This window comes from Rattus norvegicus, chromosome 10 (assembly GCF_036323735.1).
Source record: "Rattus norvegicus strain BN/NHsdMcwi chromosome 10, GRCr8, whole genome shotgun sequence".
In the NCBI taxonomy this organism is placed as follows: Eukaryota; Metazoa; Chordata; class Mammalia; order Rodentia; family Muridae; genus Rattus; species Rattus norvegicus.
In genome coordinates this window covers 86,382,974-86,400,944 of record NC_086028.1, presented here as the reverse complement: position 1 = coordinate 86,400,944, position 17,971 = coordinate 86,382,974, and the positions used below count along the sequence as shown (strand labels likewise).

The 17,971-nt window shown below is 51.0% G+C and overlaps 1 protein-coding gene and 2 long non-coding RNA genes across 4 annotated transcripts; 1 reads left to right on the top strand and 2 right to left on the bottom strand.

Moving 5' to 3' along the window:
• Positions 1–2,463: 2,463 nt before the first annotated feature.
• On the bottom strand, positions 2,464–3,896 carry LOC134480716 (uncharacterized). Its single transcript, XR_010055455.1, has 2 exons — positions 3,767–3,896; positions 2,464–2,707 (listed from the first exon to the last, which is right to left on the bottom strand). It is a non-coding gene; the product is annotated as an uncharacterized LOC134480716 (long non-coding RNA).
• Positions 2,705–16,544, top strand: Cavin1 (caveolae associated protein 1). Of its 2 annotated transcripts, none has more exons than XM_039085613.2 (2): positions 2,705–5,144; positions 10,836–12,740. In XM_039085613.2, the coding sequence occupies exons 1-2, from the start codon at positions 4,668–4,670 to the stop codon at positions 11,043–11,045; spliced, it is 687 nt and encodes a 228-aa protein (XP_038941541.1). In that variant the 5' UTR covers positions 2,705–4,667; the 3' UTR covers positions 11,046–12,740. The 2 variants fall into 2 exon arrangements, with proteins under 2 accessions (XP_038941541.1, NP_001099311.1); NM_001105841.1 differs by lacking the exon at positions 10,836–12,740 and adding an exon at positions 15,735–16,544 and having other exon boundaries at positions 4,562–5,144.
• LOC134480717 (uncharacterized) lies at positions 7,605–9,744 on the bottom strand. Its single transcript, XR_010055456.1, has 2 exons — positions 8,699–9,744; positions 7,605–8,490 (listed from the first exon to the last, which is right to left on the bottom strand). It is a non-coding gene; the product is annotated as an uncharacterized LOC134480717 (long non-coding RNA).
• Positions 16,545–17,971: the final 1,427 nt, after the last annotated feature.

Sequence of the window (17,971 nt, the reverse complement as noted above, 5' to 3'; positions counted from 1 at the left end):
TGTGTGTGTGTGTGTGTGTGTGAGTGTGTGTGCTTTTCTTGCACCTAAGGAAATACTTGCTTTGCCCTCACCATCCATTGTTTGGACTCATATTCAGCAGCTGAAACAAACCAGGGAATAGTGAATAGCACGCGCGCGCGCGCGCGCGCACACACACACACACACACACACACACACACACACACACACACACACTTCAGTGAGCAGACAGAGCAATGGAAAGCCCAAAGATGAATCTGAAATGTCGGCAATGCCGGGTGGCTTGCAGTGACACAGGAAAAGGGCTCACTGCTTTCCACTGAAATGAAACGAAGGGTTCTGGAAAGGATGGCTGGGCTCCAGGTCTGGGTGTCTGTCAGGGTTGGTAAAACATTGTGCACGGCTCGACACATCCCCTGTTGGAATTAGTTGGCATTTACTAATAAGAATCCCGGGAGAAGTTTGCCAATGTGGATATTTTTTGCAAAATAGCTTTGCAGGGGTAGGGCCCTTTTGCAAAGATTCTCTGGGAGGGAGGGAGAGAGGGAGGGAGGGAGAGAGGCAGCAAATGAGTCAGATCTGTGTTCATGGGGCTACCCCCTGGGACACGACTTGACTCATCCACAAATACCGACATTCCTTTTGAAGAAGTGGGCTGCAAATACTTTCCTGGTGGGAAAGTCACAGCCAGATTGACTTAACCATTGCTTTAGCAAGTTGTAGCCACGGAAGCCAATCATTTGTAAATGCCTCTTTGAAATGTAATATGTAAATGTCTGCTGATGGGTTGAATAGGCCTATGGATACATTGAAAAATATTGGGGTTGGGGATTTAGCTCAGTGGTAGAGCGCTTACCTAGGAAGCGCAAGGCCCTGGGTTCGGTCACCAGCTCCGGGAAAAAAAGAAAGAAAGAAAGAAAGAAAAATAAGGCAGTTCTGGGTGGAAAAGAAAATCTTAGGGAATGTTAACAACTCCAAAAAAACAAACAAACAAACAAACAAACAAACAAACAAAACCCACACACACATACACACACACACACACAAAACATATGTATATATAATATGATCTCTTTGTGCACAAAATTTCTTTCTTTCTTTCTTTCTTTCTTCCTTTCTTTCTTTCTTTCTTCTTGTCTTTCTTTCTTTTGAAATTGGGTAATACTGGTTGGCCTGGAACTCTCTTAGGTAGACTAGGATGGCTTCAAATTTATAGAGCTTTCTATCTCTGCCTCCCAAGTGCTGGGATTAAAAGTGTATGTTACCATGTTCTCCTCCTCCTCCTCTTCTTCCTTTTTTTTTTTTTAAAAGAAAAATAAGTTCTGCTATTGTAGCCCAGGCTGGCTTCCAACTCATAAACATCCTGCTTCGGCCTCTCACGAGCTGGAATTACAGGTATATATGATTAATATATGATTAAACATAACACATATGCAGACATGTGCTGGAGAAAATTCCGCAGGAAAATACCAACACTGGTTTTCTGGGAGGGAAGACCATATCTAGGATAGGAAAAGAAGTCCAATTTCCTCAGCTGGGCCTAGCAGAGCATGTCTGTAACCCCAGGTCTCTGGAGGTTGATGGCAGGAGAATTACCATGAGCATGAGGCCATGAGTCTGCGGCTAGCAAGGTTCTATCTCAAGGGACAAAAAGAGCTGGGCATGTTGGTGCATGTCTGCACTCTAAGAGAAAACAGCACATGCATGGCTTCATTCCTCTGCGTTGCTTGGCATAGTGCTTGCAATCTGCGCCTTGCCTGTAATGCAGTTGGGGGCTGTTGGGGAGGCGGCATGGCAGGTAGAGGTGCTTGCCTCCAAGCCTGATGATCTGAGTTCCATCCCAACTCTTCACGGCAAAAGGAGAGAACTGACTCCCAAACTTGTCCTCTCATTTCTGCACGTGCAAACCTCCACGTACACCACACACACACACACACACACACACACACACACACACACGATTCTTTTAATCTTTTTTAAAGATTCATTTGTTTAGTGCATTTGAGCGTTCTCCTTGCATAGATGTATGTACACCATGTGCTGGCCTAGGGCTGGCAGAGATCAGAAGAGGGCACCAGAGCCCCTGGAACTGGAGTTACGGATGGTCATCGGCATCTCACCACGTGGATGCTGGGAACTGAACCTGGTTCTCTCTCTGCAAAGCAGCAATGCTCTTAACCCATGAGCAACTCTTCCGTGTGCCGCATTCTTTTATTTGTTTTTTTTTTTTGTTTTGGGGGACAGGGTTTCACTTTGTAAGAGCCCTGACTGTCCTGGAATTTGCTTTATAGTCCAGGCTGGCCTCAAATTCACAGAGAGCCGCCTGCCTCTGACTCCCGAGCGCTGGGACTAAAGGTGTGTGCCACCATGCCCTGTTCTGAAAATAGAGGAACAGGAATAGTTTGAAGGGTCAGTAAGGCTTTCTCCTGTCATTCTTTTTCCTCAAAGCATGCTCAGTTCTTAATAGAAAAAAAATTTACATTGTTATAATTCTCTTAAATTCTTTATTTCACTTATTTATTTATTGTGTGTGTGTGGAGGAACACTCAAGTGTGGGCAGGTGCCAGTTGAGGGCAGAAGAGAGGACATCAGATTCTCTGGACGCAAAGGAACCGTGGTTATCAGGAGCCACACTTTTGTCCTCTTCAAGAGCAGCAATCACCTTTAACCACTGAGCCATCTCTCCAGCCCCCTTTCTTTTCTTTCTTTCTTTTAAAAAGTTGGTAATCTGCCAATTGTAATGGTTATAAAATATGTGGGGTTTTTGTTCTTTGTTTGTTTCTTTGTTTTCCCATTTGTTTTGTTTTTGAAACTGGGTATCAATGTGTAGCTCTGGCTGGCCTGGAACTAGCTACGTAGATCAAGATGGTGTTGAACTCATAGCCATCTGCCAGTCTGCCTTCCAAATGCTTTGATCAAAGGTGTGCTCCACTGCTCCTGGCAAATATTCAATTGTATGTAGAAGTTCCCTCTTCCTTTTTGTTTTGTTTTTCAAGACAGGGTTTCTCTTTGTAGCCCTGGCTGTCCTGGAATTCACTGTGAAGACTAGGCTGCCTCGAACTCAGAGATCTGCCTGCCTCTGTCTCCCAATTGTTGGGACTAAAGGCCTGTGTCACCACACCAGCCTGAAGGTCTCATCTTTAACCTCAAGTGAGAAAACCGATTGGAGTATTGGGGGGTGTGTGTGTGTGCCGGGATTGCTGTTACATTCAGTGGTCCCTAAAGTTCTATACCTCATATGGCAATCTCCTGCCTCACACGTTGGTGAATTGTACGACTAGATTGACGACCCTCGAGTCTCCACAGAGCAGCATTTAACTCTTCTTAATGCTGGTGGACACCAGACTAGAAATGACCTTTTACCGAAAGCCCATCCAGCCGGGGAACCCCAAGCCTGGTTTCTTAAGCAGGGAAAAGGTTTTCTGTATCTCTGTGGGAAAGGGAATTGGGGTTGCTCCAGGGATTGCTGAGAACCAGATGTGGGAGCAGGCCAGCCAGTGTCTCTAGACCTCTGTGCGAAGGACTTTTCTGCGCCTGCGCAGAACTTGCCCCTTGGTGTTCACCATAAAGAAACCGTTTGCTTCTCCATTTAGTAGTGTTGTTATAGTTGCCCTAATTCCTGCCCCAGGGAAAGGTTCTGAGTGTCGGTGGAGTTCAGAGACCTGGAGCTAAGAACACATGGCAACAGTAACCTGGAGTGAACCCTGGCGAGCCACCTGCCTCCTCTTGGCCTTCCTTTCTCTGCTAGATAAAGAGATGTGGTTCCATGATCTCCCTGAATGCTCACCTAATATCCGGGAACTTGAGGGAAGAACAAGTTCGATGCCACATTCTCTGAGGTTGGAGTTTGCTAGATACCTGCTGAAGGGTCACAGGGAGAGGTGGTCAAGAGGTTTACTTCATAATTTGCTTCTTGCCTTAATCCTGCCCTGTCCTGACAATTCTGAGAGAAACCTAGAGGCCCTTTGTAGGCTGTCAACCTTTCTGCCATTTTATCTCTTCCCTCCCTCTCACTAACAGCCCCACAAGCTTTGGGGGACAGTGGTTAGCTCAGTGTATAGATAGACGTAGGGAGGACCCCCAAACCTTTGAAAAAGATTGTATAAGGCAAGGATCCTACAAGGACATGAGGCACGACACATAAAACTTGTTTACATCCAATTCACACTCCATTTGGGCCTCAGCTTGATTTTCAAAGGCTAGAGTGGGTTTGTGGGTGAAGAAAAAGAAAAGGAAAGAGAATTGTAGAGCACACTCAGGAGGACCTAATTCCTTTCCCCAGCTCACATTCCTCCGCCCCAGTCCCGCTGCCTGCCGCAGCCTTCACTGCCAAGGGGGGCCCTAGACTCCCGCTCCAACTATTCCAACCATCCTGAACAGGGTGGGGCGCCCGGCTCTTGGGTCCCTCTCCGCTGCCCCTCCGGGGTTGGTCTCCCCTCCAGCCCCGGTTCCTCCCTTTCTGGGGTGGGTCCAGCCAATGGCCGACGTGACTCCAGGTTTGGTCTGGGAGCCGGGCAACTCGCGGATTCCCCGCCCCACAGTTCTGGCTAGAGTCCCGGTGCGCACGGACGTGGCTCGAGTTTCCTCCGCTCTAGGCTCCTGCTCGCTTTCCCCTCTCTCGCTCCTCCTTCTCTCCGGGTCTCCCGCTCCAGTTCCACCGAGTCGGCCCCGCACGGCTCCGGGAAGCCATGGAGGATGTCACGCTCCATATCGTCGAGCGGCCGTATTCCGGATATCCCGATGCTTCCTCCGAGGGCCCGGAGCCCACCCCAGGGGAGGCACGGGCCACCGAGGAGCCGTCGGGGACCGGTTCCGACGAGCTGATCAAGTCGGACCAGGTAAACGGTGTACTGGTGCTGAGCCTTCTGGATAAAATCATCGGCGCCGTTGACCAGATCCAGCTGACCCAAGCCCAGCTGGAAGAGCGACAGGCAGAGATGGAGGGCGCTGTGCAGAGCATCCAGGGAGAGCTGAGCAAGCTGGGCAAGGCGCACGCCACCACCAGCAACACCGTGAGCAAGTTGCTGGAGAAGGTGCGCAAGGTCAGCGTCAACGTGAAGACGGTGCGAGGCAGCCTGGAGCGCCAGGCTGGCCAGATAAAGAAACTGGAGGTCAACGAGGCGGAGCTGCTGCGGCGCCGCAACTTCAAAGTCATGATCTACCAGGTGAGCCCGCGGGGCGGACCGCGCCCAGAGTTGGGGGTACCCCACCCCCACCCCCGCGGCCCTGGCCTGGGATCCGGGTGGGGACACCGGGCTGAGGCTCGTCTCTCCGTCAGTCCGGCCGGGTGAGAGCGGTCAGGAGCTCCTCCCTCCTTCCTGTGAGCCCAGCTGGAGTGGGATTCAGGGAGTGGCGAACTCTTGGGGCTCACAGAGGGGCGCACCCTGCGCCTTCCTCTCCAGGCTCCTCCCCTCGGTCTCTAACTCTATTGGAAAAGTTAGCGGGCTAGGCTTGGGAACGCTGAAAGTTCCCAGCTTGTCTCTGTCAAACGCCTTTCCACTTAGAGGAAGTTTTTTTTTGGGGGGGTGCTGGGGATGCCCGAGGTCCCTGGTGGTCTTTGGGTACCCCTCTGTAAGCAGACACTAAAGGTGGGGCCCGGGGCCTGGGGCCTCTGGCGCTGTGGGCCCGATATAGAGGGTGATTCAGGGCTCAGGCACGCAGTGGCGGGGGCGCCATGCAAGGAACACGACCGTCAGTCCCCCCTCACCCTATCCCCGCGCCCCCGCACCAACCTTGGCTACCCACGCATGTCCCCAGGCCGTGATCTGCCCCTGGCCTTTAGGCACTTTCAGTTCCCTGGGGACAGCCTGTTTTGCGGTGCGCGGGCGCCTTTGGCGCCTGGTAGGAGCGGGTGGGGCAGGTAGGGTGGGCGTTAGAAGTGTTAGTGGGGCTGGTGGAGGTGGCAGTCTGGGCGCTGTGAATCACCCCCTCATGACTGCGGGGGCTATGTCCCCGAGCTCTGAAGGTGCTGGCGGGTGGAGGCTGCCTCACTCAGGCTCCACCCGCTGCATTCTTTGCACCTTTCTGGGTTCCTCCTGCTGTAGTAGCTTAACCCCTAAAGCATCAGAGAGTGTCAGTGCAGATCTGTCCCTGCTCTCCCCTCCCCGATCCCCTTGACAGAAAGTCTGAGCTGAGTGTGGAATTGGCGCTCTTTCCCTGGAAGGGAATGTGCTGAGCCCAGCATCCTCCTGCTTGGGTCTGGTTGGTGCTTCCATTCCTAAGAGGACTGACGGTTGTAGGGTTAGTTTATGCTCCTGAGGAGAATGGAAAAATAGAAGACTAGGTCTCCCGCACGCCCCACCTTTAAGGACCTGTGTAAAGGAGCTGTGATCACCAAGCTCTGAGACTTGCCTGATCCCTGATCAGGATGCTACAGAGTAACCATGTGATGTGAGATGAGGACCTTAGCTTCCTTTCCCCCAAGAGTAACCGTGAGCTGTGCGGATGGATCAGTGTCTGGGGAAGAACTGAGCAGTCTGTATGCTTGGAGACTGGTGGTAGGACAGAGGCAGAACAGGCCTGCTCCAGTGCCTATCTCTACACACTAATGAGACACTCTTTCAAGGGACTTGCAAACAGTTTTGCCCTGCTGGTGCATACCCATGGCCCCATCATTCCTGAGGCCATGTAACTAACACGACTCAGTCTAAAACCAACCAAGCAAAGAGCTTTGCTTCTCCCATTTATAGCACCCGCTGGGGAGGAGGAAAGCTGTTTTCACTGTCTAACTACTCAGAGGCAGGAGGTTTGGGTCCTGTGAGTTGTTTTTGAGACCTGTGTGGCCCTCTCGGGTGATGTTTAGGCAAAGAGAAGTAAGCTAGCTCTTTTCAGTGCTTGTCACAAAGAACTCGGATAGGTGACTTTCTCATTTTAAATGTCCCAGGTTGTGCAAACTGGGGACATTCTCATCCTGGAGGTAAAGCTCCCCACGCTGAGGATTCTGAGAGAAAGGACAAATGTCGAGTGGGTGGGGGACTTCCCTGCTGAGGTCGGCGTCCTCTCTGTTCTGTTCCAACTCTAACATTTGACAGTCGTCACTGTCTGAATGATGGGGTGGGGTGGGGCACTCACCAGATGGCTTTGACTACGTCTGAACCAAGCCAGTGGGTGAAGAGGGCAGAGAGTTAAGAGAGAGTGGCTGGGGACTGAGACCGGAGAGATGGCTCAGTCGTAGACAGCACTGAGTGCCCTTCCAGAGAACCAGTCACCCCCATGATGGCTAACAACAATCTAACTCCGGTTCCAGGGGGTCTGACACCCTCTTCTGCCTCAGCAGGGGTGCTGCACAGACACGCATACAAGCAAAACACCCATACACAAAATAGAAAAAAGTAAATAAATCTAAAAAGAAAGGAGTCACTTAAGTGACAGGGACAAGCTCAGAGGTAAGGACTGGCTTCCAGGACCTGGGGTAGGGCTCAGAGTTGCAGAGCTTCCCAGAGTTGCCCCAGGATGTTCCAGGTGGGGTGAGGGGGAGGAGCCTCCCTGGTCGGATCCTCCCGGGTCTGCAGAGGTCCACGGTCTGAGAAAAGAATAGGGTAAAAATAGCCGTGTGTCTTGGCAGGCCTAATAGGGAAGACTGGGGGCGGCAGAGTTTATGGGAAACTCAGGATAAGGAGATGGCCAGGCAGAGAGAGCAAGGCAGGCTGGGCGGGGGGTGGGGAGTGGAAGGGGGGGAGATACTGACTGGAAAGGAACTTCGAGAAGATAGGAGTTTTTAGAGGGGAAGTAGAAAGGAGATTCGACGTTACCCCTCTAGGTGTGGGGGGTCATGATGTGCAAAGGGGACACTGTAGAAGAAGGTATCCAAGGGTCTGGGAGCCTCCGTGCTGGGATCAGGATGTCTGGCCACCCATGCCCTATTCCTGATGTCGGGATACCAGTGTGTGGCTCTAAACAAAAGGAAGCGGTCTCATTCTGTCCTATAGGGTAACATTTTTTTAAAATATTTATTTATTATTATATACAAGCACAATGTAAGCTGTCTTCAGACACACCAGAAAAGGGTGATTCCCATTACAGATGGTTGTGAGCCACTATGTGGTTGCTGGGATTTGAACTCAGGATCTCTGGGAGAACAGTCCGTGCTCTTAACCACTGAGCCATCTCTCCAGCCCCAGGGTAACAGTTATAGGCAACAGCTAGTGAAGGGGAGAAGTGAATGATTGAATTCTTTTATTATTTTGTTTTATTTTGTCTTGTTATTTTAAGACAGAGGTTTGCTGCTGTTGTTGTTTTCAGCTCTGGCTGTCCTGGAACTCCCTCTATAGACCAAACTGGCCTCGAATTCGGAGATCCGGCTGCCTCTGCCTCCGTTCTGGGATGAAAGGTGTGTGTCACCACTGCTAGGCAAGGAAGTAAAGTCTAAGGGTTGTAGACTGAGGGCCACTGGGAAGTCTGGGTAATTTGTGCAGATGGAGGCAGATGGGCACCGTGCAACCCAGGAGAGCCGAAATCCACACGGCCACTTGGACAGTGATGATTTTGATACTTCCAGGGCTAGATTGGAACCTAGAAGGGGAGACAAAATGGAAACGAATACTTTCCGGAAGTTGTAATTTTTTCCAAGCTCAAGCACCCTAGGCAAAGTGATTTGCCATTGCCCTATCCCCCCAAAGGTGTGTTAGTTTGGATGAGGCAAAGCTTATGATACCCTTTCGATCTGCTCCCCAGGCTTGGGGAGAGGACCCAGAAGCCTTGAAGAGATCAGATTACTCACAGACATTAGAGGAGAGACAGTATGGCTGGAACGAGGGTTTGCTGGCTTCTCCTCAAAACTTCACCAGCCTTTAATTCCTTCCTTCCTGTACTCCACGTGAATCACAGATACCTTTCTCTAGAAGAACCCTAAACCTTTATCTAAAAATACTTGCAGCTTGTTTCTCTGCTCCCTTTTACCCCCTCAGCCTCATCCCTGTGGGGTATGTCTAACTGACAGCTTTGGGCTGTTTTTCTTGGTCATGCAATCCAAAGCAGACAGGGTATTTTTAGGGGCATTCCCAGGACTGAAGGAAATCTTACTATCTGCTCACCCACTACCCCATTTTAAAAGTCAAATCTGACTGCTGTAAAAGTCCAAGTTAAAAAGGTGAGGGGAGGGTATAAAGCCAGCAGCCGGCAGCAAGAGGGGACAGGGTAGCACACCGTTAAGCAACAACGTCAGAGATGAGTGTAGCACGGGCCCGTTCCCGGAGCTTAGGTGGGATAGCAAAGCTAATCGCAACACTACTCATGTGAATATTTCATCCTTCGGTGGCTCTAGCCCTCTGAGCTAGAAGATAACCAGCTTCATCCTCTCCATTGTGTGTCTTAGGAAGCTGGGGCCTAGACCGGGAAAGTTACTTGCCTATTGTCACTTAAGCGATGAGGTAACCTTAAAACTGGGGCCAGCTGAGTGTGGTAGTGCACAGCTGAACTCTAAGCTCTCTGGAGGCTTTGGAAGCAGGATTGTGAGTTTGAGACCAGCCTGGGCTACTTAGGGAGACCCTCTCAAACAACCACCACCACCCCAGACAAGCAAACAGGATAGGAATCTAGCTATGTTGGCTAGAGTGCTTGCTTAGCGGGCTACAGCCCTGGGCTCCCATCTCCAGCACCACAAAAATTGGCTGGGTGGTATGTGCCTGTAATCTCAGTACTCAGTCTGGAGAGGCAGGAGGATTAGAAGTTCAAGGTCCCTCTTGGCTTCACAGCCAGTTTGAGGTCAACCTGAGCTACAGGAGACGCTGACGCAACAAGTAAACTGGGCAAGAACCTGGGTATATAGGCCCTGTGGGGGGGGTGTGTGTGTGCGCGCGTGCACGTGCACGCAGATACATGTGCTATGTTGGCCAGCAATAAAATATTGATGGCCATTAGTGGCTGAAGCAGAAGCAAAGACTGGTCACCTAGAATGTGAGGGCAGTGAGGAGAAGTTGCCCGGGATAAGGAGTACAAACCAGGGCAGCCATGGGCGTCCCTGGCTTAGGTTCCCTTTCTAGGAGAGTCATTTCCCACCCACCTCCCTGCCATTCCTGCCTCTTCCCCGGACTCTGCAGGCAGGGACCTGTTGCTGCCTTGGGACTTTTACGTGCTTTACTGAACATCACTATTGTCTGAGTCTGCTGCTCCCCCAACCGTCCCTCTCCTATGTTCTGACTCCACAAAGCAAGAGTGTGAGCTCAGCTCTGGAGAGGGTCAGAAGCTGCTCCTGGGAATCCTGGAGGCCCACCTGTCCTGAAGATAGCTTGTTTTTAGATTCTGATTTCTCTCTGTGTTACAGTGCCTGATAGCAAAGGAGGGAGGAGGTAGAAATGACGCCAAAAGGGAAGTAGCCAGAATGTTCTTCTTTTTGTGTCTATCCCCTTTCTGATCCAGGGTGGCACCTACGCATGCCCACCCTGCCTTGGGGAAGAACCAGAAGGAAGGGAGTGTGAGTCTCTTCCACTCAGCCGAGCCTTCCTGTTAGGATTTACCAACTGGTCTCAAAACATTCCTTCTCCATGCCTGGCAGAATCTCTCCCCACTCACTCCAGCCCCTCAGTAAGCCATGACCATCTCGTGCAGGACAGTGACATTGCAATAGAGGATGTGAGCCATAGGAGAGGACCAGGGAACATTTTGGAAGACAGGAAGGAGGTGGATGGGGGTTCAGCTGAAGTGGTTTATTAATTCATGGGCTTGGGTTTGTCCTACCCCTTCCTAGCCCTTGGGCCCTCCTAAAGAAACGTTTCAAATGTGGTTTCGGCACACCCTGATTCATTCTGGGGCCTCTCCCTCTTCAACCAGACCCCGCTCCGCATGCCACAGAGGCCTCTTTCTGTCAACCTCCCTGCATTCATCCCAAGTGCCATTTAAACCCCTTTTCCTCATCTTAGCCCAAGAAGAAGCCGAATGCACCCTCTGGCCCAGCCACACCCAAGATCGTGCCTCTTGACCTCCTGCCTGAGACTGAGCCCTTTCACCTGAAGCCTGAAACAGTGCCTGACCGCCCAGCCTTTGAGCAGATGCCCAGCCCACTGCCCTATTACCCAGAGCCTGGGCTCCGATCCACCCCAGAGGAGCCAACGGCTGGTGGGAGGATCTAGGATCTCCTGGGACACCGGGCCCTCTGGGAACAGGGTGTCCCTCCCAGTTCTTATGGGCTCATCATTTGATGGAAGACAGTGCCTTCATGGCTCTGTCCTTTCAAGCTGCTGTCCATTATGGGCTGGCAATGGGTGTTGGAAAATGCTTCTGTGCCTCAGTGCTCAGAAAAATGTTGTGTGTGTGGTGAGGGTGGAGGGTAAGGAAGTGGGTTCTCCCTTTCTTGGGTGGTGGTGGGGATGTTTTGCTCTCCCGGTGCTGTGGATGGACCCCAGAACTCCCTGCATGCTAAGCAAATGCTCGACCACAGAACTGGTTGATTTCTTTTTAAACTGTAGCTCTCTCAGCACCAGACTTGAGCTGCACCCGAAGGCTGCCTTGCATAAAACTGCATGAGACTGGGTGTGTCTTCTGGATCCCTCTTCCCTGCCCCCTCACTCCCTACCCCTCAGGGACAGGCCAGCTTGGCTCAAAGCCTCTTTGGAGGGGGGCCTTCATGAGGCCCAGGCCTGGGAGTTGTTCCGTGCCCTCTTCACCCACTCCCTGTAGCTGAGGAAAACATTTACACTTACTTTTTTTTTTTTCTTTTTCATTTTCTTTTAGGAAGTGTTTTGCAAAGGGATCCCTTATGTTTGCCAGATCCTACCTTGGGTGGGGCACCCAAAAGCTGCCAGCTCAGAGAGGCCCAAAGGGAGGACATTTTAGCTGACTCCACGCACAAAGCTTCTCAGTTCTTTTCATCCATCCCCCTAGGGAATCCTTGTGCATTCCCCCCCCCCCCATCTACCTCCCTCATGAAAATTTAATACTATAGATATGCGTTATGATTGTTTTTGTATGGGGGTTCTTTGGAGCACCACAAACAGTCCTAATAACAGAGGCCCTGCCATCTTCCCGAGAGTCAGTTCTGTTCCTCTTGGGAACAATGTCGACTGCTGAGGGAGCTGTAGAGAAAGTGCCTCCTTGACTCCATAGCACAAAGCAGAGAGAGGTCTTGGGCTTTTAGGACTCCCCGCTTCATTTCTTATTCACAATGCATCTTCCGTGCCACAATATCGTCTCTTCTACTAGCTCTTTAAGCAGATCTTAGGTCTCAGAATCAACTCCAGTGTCTTTCTCTGCACCAGTGTAAATAGAACTGATTAGCACTAGGTCAAGAGAGGCTCCTACCCCCAGCTGGCTAATACTTGTCCTTCTCTCTAACAAATATGAAATGCCTAGGGCATAATGGGTGCTCAGTTTATACTTTTTTTTTTTTTCTGAGACAGCGTTTCTTTCTCTGTGTAAACAGCCAGTTCCTGGCTGTTCTGGAACTCTCTCTGTAGACCAGGTTGGCCTCGAACTCACAGAGTTCCACCTACCTCTGCCTCCTGAGTGCTGGGATTAAAGGCATGCACTACCATGCCCAGCAGATTATAATCTTTTTTTTTTTCTTTTTTCTATTTTTCAGAGCTGGGGACTGAACTCAGGGCCTTGCGCTTGCTAGGCAAGCGCTCTACCACTGAGCTAAATCCCCAGCCCCGCAGATTATAATCTTATAGTGACTTTGCTAAGCCAGAAGGTCTTCCTTTCTGCAGCAAGGGTGGGAGGTGAAGTGTGAGTGCCTTCCTGGCTTGGGGTGCTAGCTTGGCAGGGGCCGGGGAAGCCATGCATGCTTTTGTTCAGACCCGGTCATTAAAGGTAACTCTGGAAACCAAGCCTGTTGGGAGTGGTGGTTTTGTTTAATAAAAACGGGAAATCGGAACAAGCAGGACCCTCCCTTCTTGCTCTCCAATGAGGCCCCTCCATTGCCCTAATCACTCTGGCAGATACACAGGGTGAGACAAAGGTGCCAGAGCGAGGGGAGGTGCTTTTGGATTGTGTTGCTGGCTGTTGTAGCAACAGACAGGCTGGGTGGGCCCAAGACAGCGCTCCAAGGCTGTGAGTCATGAGGGAAGCCTGACTTGGAAATGGGAGTGGAAAAGAGAAATCCACTAATGGAGGGAAAAGCTAATGGTGATGTGCTGTGTTCAGAGCCAGCCTTCAGGACATTGTGCAGGGACTCAAGCCAAGTTCTTTCTTCTTGCCCACATCCCAGCTTTCCATCCAGAAGATGGTGCCTCTGGTAGAAGCCATTTCTCTTGGGGAAGTCCACCATGAAGTCACCCTTCTTGGACACCCTCCTAGGCACCCTTCTTGGGAAAGCCCAGGCATAAACTTCTCTTCCCTTGGACCACTCCCCAACACTATAGCAGTGAAAGTTGGGGTAGGCAGGAGAAGCCTGTGGTGTTCTCCTTAGCCTTATTTTCTGAGCTCAGCTGGCAAAGACCTTTATCTAGAAGTTAGAGGCCAGAAAAAGCAGCTCCATCTTCAGGGTAGGGTGGGACAGAAGGAGAGTCACAGGGGTTGGGGTAGGGGTAGGGGCAGGGATTTGTTCTCCAGGAGTTGAGACTGTTTCCTGACTATCTTTTATTCCATCCACATTGTTAGACCTTAGTAAAATTTGTGTGTGGTGTGTGTGTGTGTGTGTGTGTGTGTGTGTGTGTGTGTGTGTACACGTGCCCGTGCTCTGGTAGGTATTCAGACTAGGAGTTAAGGGGTGAAAAAAATTTTTAAAACAGGGTGTCACTGTGTGTAGTCCGGCTGGCCTGGAGCTTACTTTGTAGACCAGGCTGGCTTTGAACTCACAGAGAACCACCTGCCTCTGCCTCTCAAGGGCTGAGATCAAAGACCTGCAATGCACCAATGCACCACCAAGCCTGGCCCAAGAGAATGTATGTATGTATGTATGTATGTATGTATGTATGTATGTATGTATGTATGTATGTATGTATGAATGACAGGTGAATCTGGGTTGAGATGCCTGGAAAAGGTGGCAGAGAGTTTCATCCTAGGGAGTCCTAAGATGATGTGTATGATGTCAGTCTTGATTGCAAGAGACTCAAAGGGTACTGCCGGAGTCAGAAGGAATGCTGGGAGAGGCTGAGGCCTTCCTACACTCAGTACAAGGAAAACATTCTTTCAGCACCTCAGTGAATAAGATGTAAAGGGATGGCAGATGCCCTAGGATTCTATCGGTAGGACTAAGCCCCACTTGTGGCAGGTGGAGACTACAAATCCCAGCATGCCCTGTGCTCCGGCTACCTTGCCTGCTGGGAGGTGTAGTAGTGTAATAGATAGCATGAGGTGGCTTGGTGCCCGACAGAGCTGGTGCCCAGTTGGGAGAAGAAATGGAGACAGCATTCCTTTTCTGTTCCTGCTAATGTTATTGACAAGGAGGGAAGGAAGTTGGGAGGAGGTGTTCCTAGTTTCTAGTGTAAACCAGGAAACCCCAGGGGATGTGAATGGGAGGGAATAGGAAAGGGATTGGGGGTGGGGAAGGCATTTCTGTAGCAGGTGGTATAAAGATTTCATGTAGCCCTTGAATAGATGTGTTTCTGTGTATCCTTTTCCTGTGCACGCGCGCGTGTCTGTATGTGTGTATCTTTTTATGGGAAGAATCAACTTATGTTGCCTTGTTTTCTCAGGAGATGGGATTTTCTTATAATTTTCGAAAATGACCTGGAGAAAACATTTTGGGAAAAATGTGCCCTCCTCCCATATTTCTTGGATTTAAAAACCTATAAAGAGCCTGGGCCATTTTAGGAGCTCCCATTTTTGATCTAGGTCAGACTTTTTTTCTGGTCTGTGCTCACCCATGAGTACTTTTTGGTAGGGGGGTGCTTAAAATCATGAATTGTTGATCGCAAGTCAGGTTATTGAAAAATGTCCACAGAATCAAGAATAGGACTGGTGCTAGGAGCTCTGAGAGGAAGAGGAGAACTAAAAGTTAGCTTAGAGTTCTAGAGCTCTAGGCGGTCCTGGATGGGAAAGCCACCCTCCTCACTCCTGGCTCTTTAAGCTCCGGCCTGGGAAACAAGATTAGAATAGCAGTCCTCCCTTCTCTTCCAGGGCAGGGAAAACAGGAGCAGAAGAAATGTTCAGGCTGGAGAGAAACAGATCCGTGGCATTCAGCCAGTTTCTTCCCTTTCCTCTTATTTACACGTAGGGGTATGGGATGCCTACTGGTAGAGCCAAAGAACATGAGAAAGTCAAGGACGGAAACCGTCTGCTGTAGGCAGAGCTCTCCTTCCTCCAAACTGGTTAAAATCCCAAGAACAAAGATCCTTTACTTTAGCTTAGAGCTACCCCACTTGGGGACCACCTGGGATCAGCTTTGTCCCCATCCCCCTAGAAGCTTCAACTTCTAAACTCTCCGAAATTGTTTTGTTTTGTTTTTGTTTTTTTTGTCCCACTTGGGGCAGTGTGTAAATTAGGGCACCAGAGGGCGCTCTGCTATTTTCAAAGTTAAGCTGTTTTCTTCCGAAGTCACAGCCGCTTAAAGCAATCATAGCCGTAGCCATAGTGTACAAGGGTTTGAAGGTCCCTGGGAATATTTAGTATAATCATAATGGTGATCAATTTCTGACCCGAAGCTCTGCTCTCTCCGCGTGCTGCTGTCTGTATAAGGACTGTGCGACGCACAGATTATGACCACATCTGTACCAGGCATTGGGGGTGTTTGAGAGCGAACAATTCTGGTGGATTTCACCCTCATCACATAGGTTCCCATGCTCTCCCCAGAATCGCCAGCACTTTGCCCGGAGTCCCATCCAGCCCTCTCTCTGCCCTCTTCAGTGGCATTTCTCATCTAGGCTCTGTTCGCCTTTTAGGATGAAGTCAAGCTGCCGGCCAAACTGAGCGTCAGCAAGTCTCTGAAAGAGTCGGAGGCGCTGCCAGAGAAGGAGGGCGATGAGCTGGGCGAGGGCGAGCGGCCGGAGGAGGACGCTGCGGCGATCGAGCTGTCGTCTGACGAGGCGGTGGAGGTGGAGGAGGTGATCGAGGAGTCCCGCGCCGAGCGCATCAAGCGCAGCGGCCTGCGGCGCGTGGACGACTTCAAGAAGGCCTTCTCCAAGGAGAAGATGGAGAAGACCAAGGTGCGCACGCGCGAGAACCTGGAGAAGACGCGCCTGAAGACTAAGGAGAACCTGGAGAAGACGCGGCACACGCTGGAGAAGCGCATGAACAAGCTGGGCACGCGCCTGGTGCCCGTGGAGCGACGCGAGAAGCTGAAGACGTCGCGCGACAAGCTGCGCAAGTCCTTCACGCCCGACCACGTGGTGTACGCGCGCTCCAAGACCGCGGTCTACAAGGTGCCGCCCTTTACCTTCCATGTCAAGAAGATCCGCGAGGGCGAGGTGGAGGTGCTGAAGGCCACCGAGATGGTGGAGGTGGGTCCTGATGACGACGAGGTTGGCGCGGAGCGCGGCGAGGCCACTGACCTGCTGCGCGGGAGCAGCCCCGACGTGCACACGCTGCTGGAGATCACCGAGGAATCGGACGCCGTCCTGGTGGACAAGAGCGACAGCGACTGAGCAGGACTCACGGGGCTCTGCCCTGGAGGCCGGTGCCTGATCCTGTCCTCCCTGACCCCCACTCCTGCCCACCGCCTTTCTCATTTCAAACTTTCTCTTTTGCATTCTAAGCCCAGTCTGGTTGGGCTTTTTTTTTTTTCCCCCCCTTTCTTTCTTTTTCTTTTTTTTTTTAAAGCGGGGAAATCATATCCCCTGGAAGAGCAGCCTTCCAAAGCATAGGCCTTAGACCGAGGGATAGATGGTCTCTCACCATGGACAGCCTCAATTTGAACACAGTCTGGGTAGGATATGGAAGAATGACCCATGCCCTGGTTGTCCTGCTCCAGGATGCTTTTTCTAAGCTCCCTAGTTAGGCCCTGTCAGAGGCCTGCCCCTCCCCAACACAGCTTCATACTAAGTCGCACCACCCTTGCTTCCTGAGCTGTTTCTCCTTTTCCTCACCCTGGGAGACTCCAAAGCCATAATTTCTGCAAGAGGAAAAGAGCGAATCCTAAAGACAACCCTTGTAGGGGCGCCTTTCTAGTGCCAGCTTGCTCTCCCAGTTACCTGAGAGGCTGAGGCAGGATATTTGCAAGCTCAAGACCTGCCTGGGTTGCAGAGTGAGCTCAAAGCCAGCCTGAGTAATTTATCGAGACGCTGTTTCAAAATAAAGGCAGTTCAAAGTACCACGAAGATAAAATGTGTGTAGGGAGACCTTTGCTCACACAGGAGGTGGCTCACCGGAAGACCTGAGGGTCTTTGGAGAAATCTAAGGCAATACGGTGGGTGAAGGCAGAGTGTTACCCTGGATAAAGGTCTCACCGAAGTAAGCAGGAGGTGAGTTGAGCCTAGGAAAGGATGAGAAGTGTGTCAGGAGAGGAGCACGTTTACAAATCTACAAAATCTGCACACAGGAGCACGTTGAGTATGGCTTTGGGAAGAGATAGGAAGATAGGAGAGGGTTGAAATGGAATAAGAAAGAAATGCCCTCATTAGCCACACAAAGAAATTCAAGACAAGAGTTCCGCTTTGGTAAGATCTCAGGACAGCAGGACAGTCTCTGGATCTGGAGGGCAGTCAGTTCTAGAAAGTGTTCCAAAGAGAAGTAAGCCGGACTGGATTCTCTCTTCCAGGATCTGGGAACTGCCTTCTGGGAAGTCTTGTTTTCCGAGCCCAGAAAATTAGCGTTCCAGCAGGAGGCAGCAGCGAGCTGTGCAGGGCTGGCCGCAGGAAGGGAGAAAGCAAGGTGCTAAAAAGGCCAGGCCTCTGGTAGCGATCCCTAGCCGGAAACTGGGGAAGTAGGGCCTGCTGGCTTGCTCACCCTAACTCCCTCTCAGCTGCTTCTAGCATGGATCTTTCCCTAATGTAAAACTGTAGAGCTTGCCTCCCTAAGTTCCTTGCTTTTGTGGGCACCTTTATCTGAAAGTTAGGGAGGGTGGGGTGCTGCTTCTTGTCCAAGGCTTGATTTCTATAGTTACTGACCAGGTTTTCTCCTGAGGACACATTGATTCCCCCTTTAAAGGCTGGTCAGGAGCAAAGGCAACACCTCCCCCAAA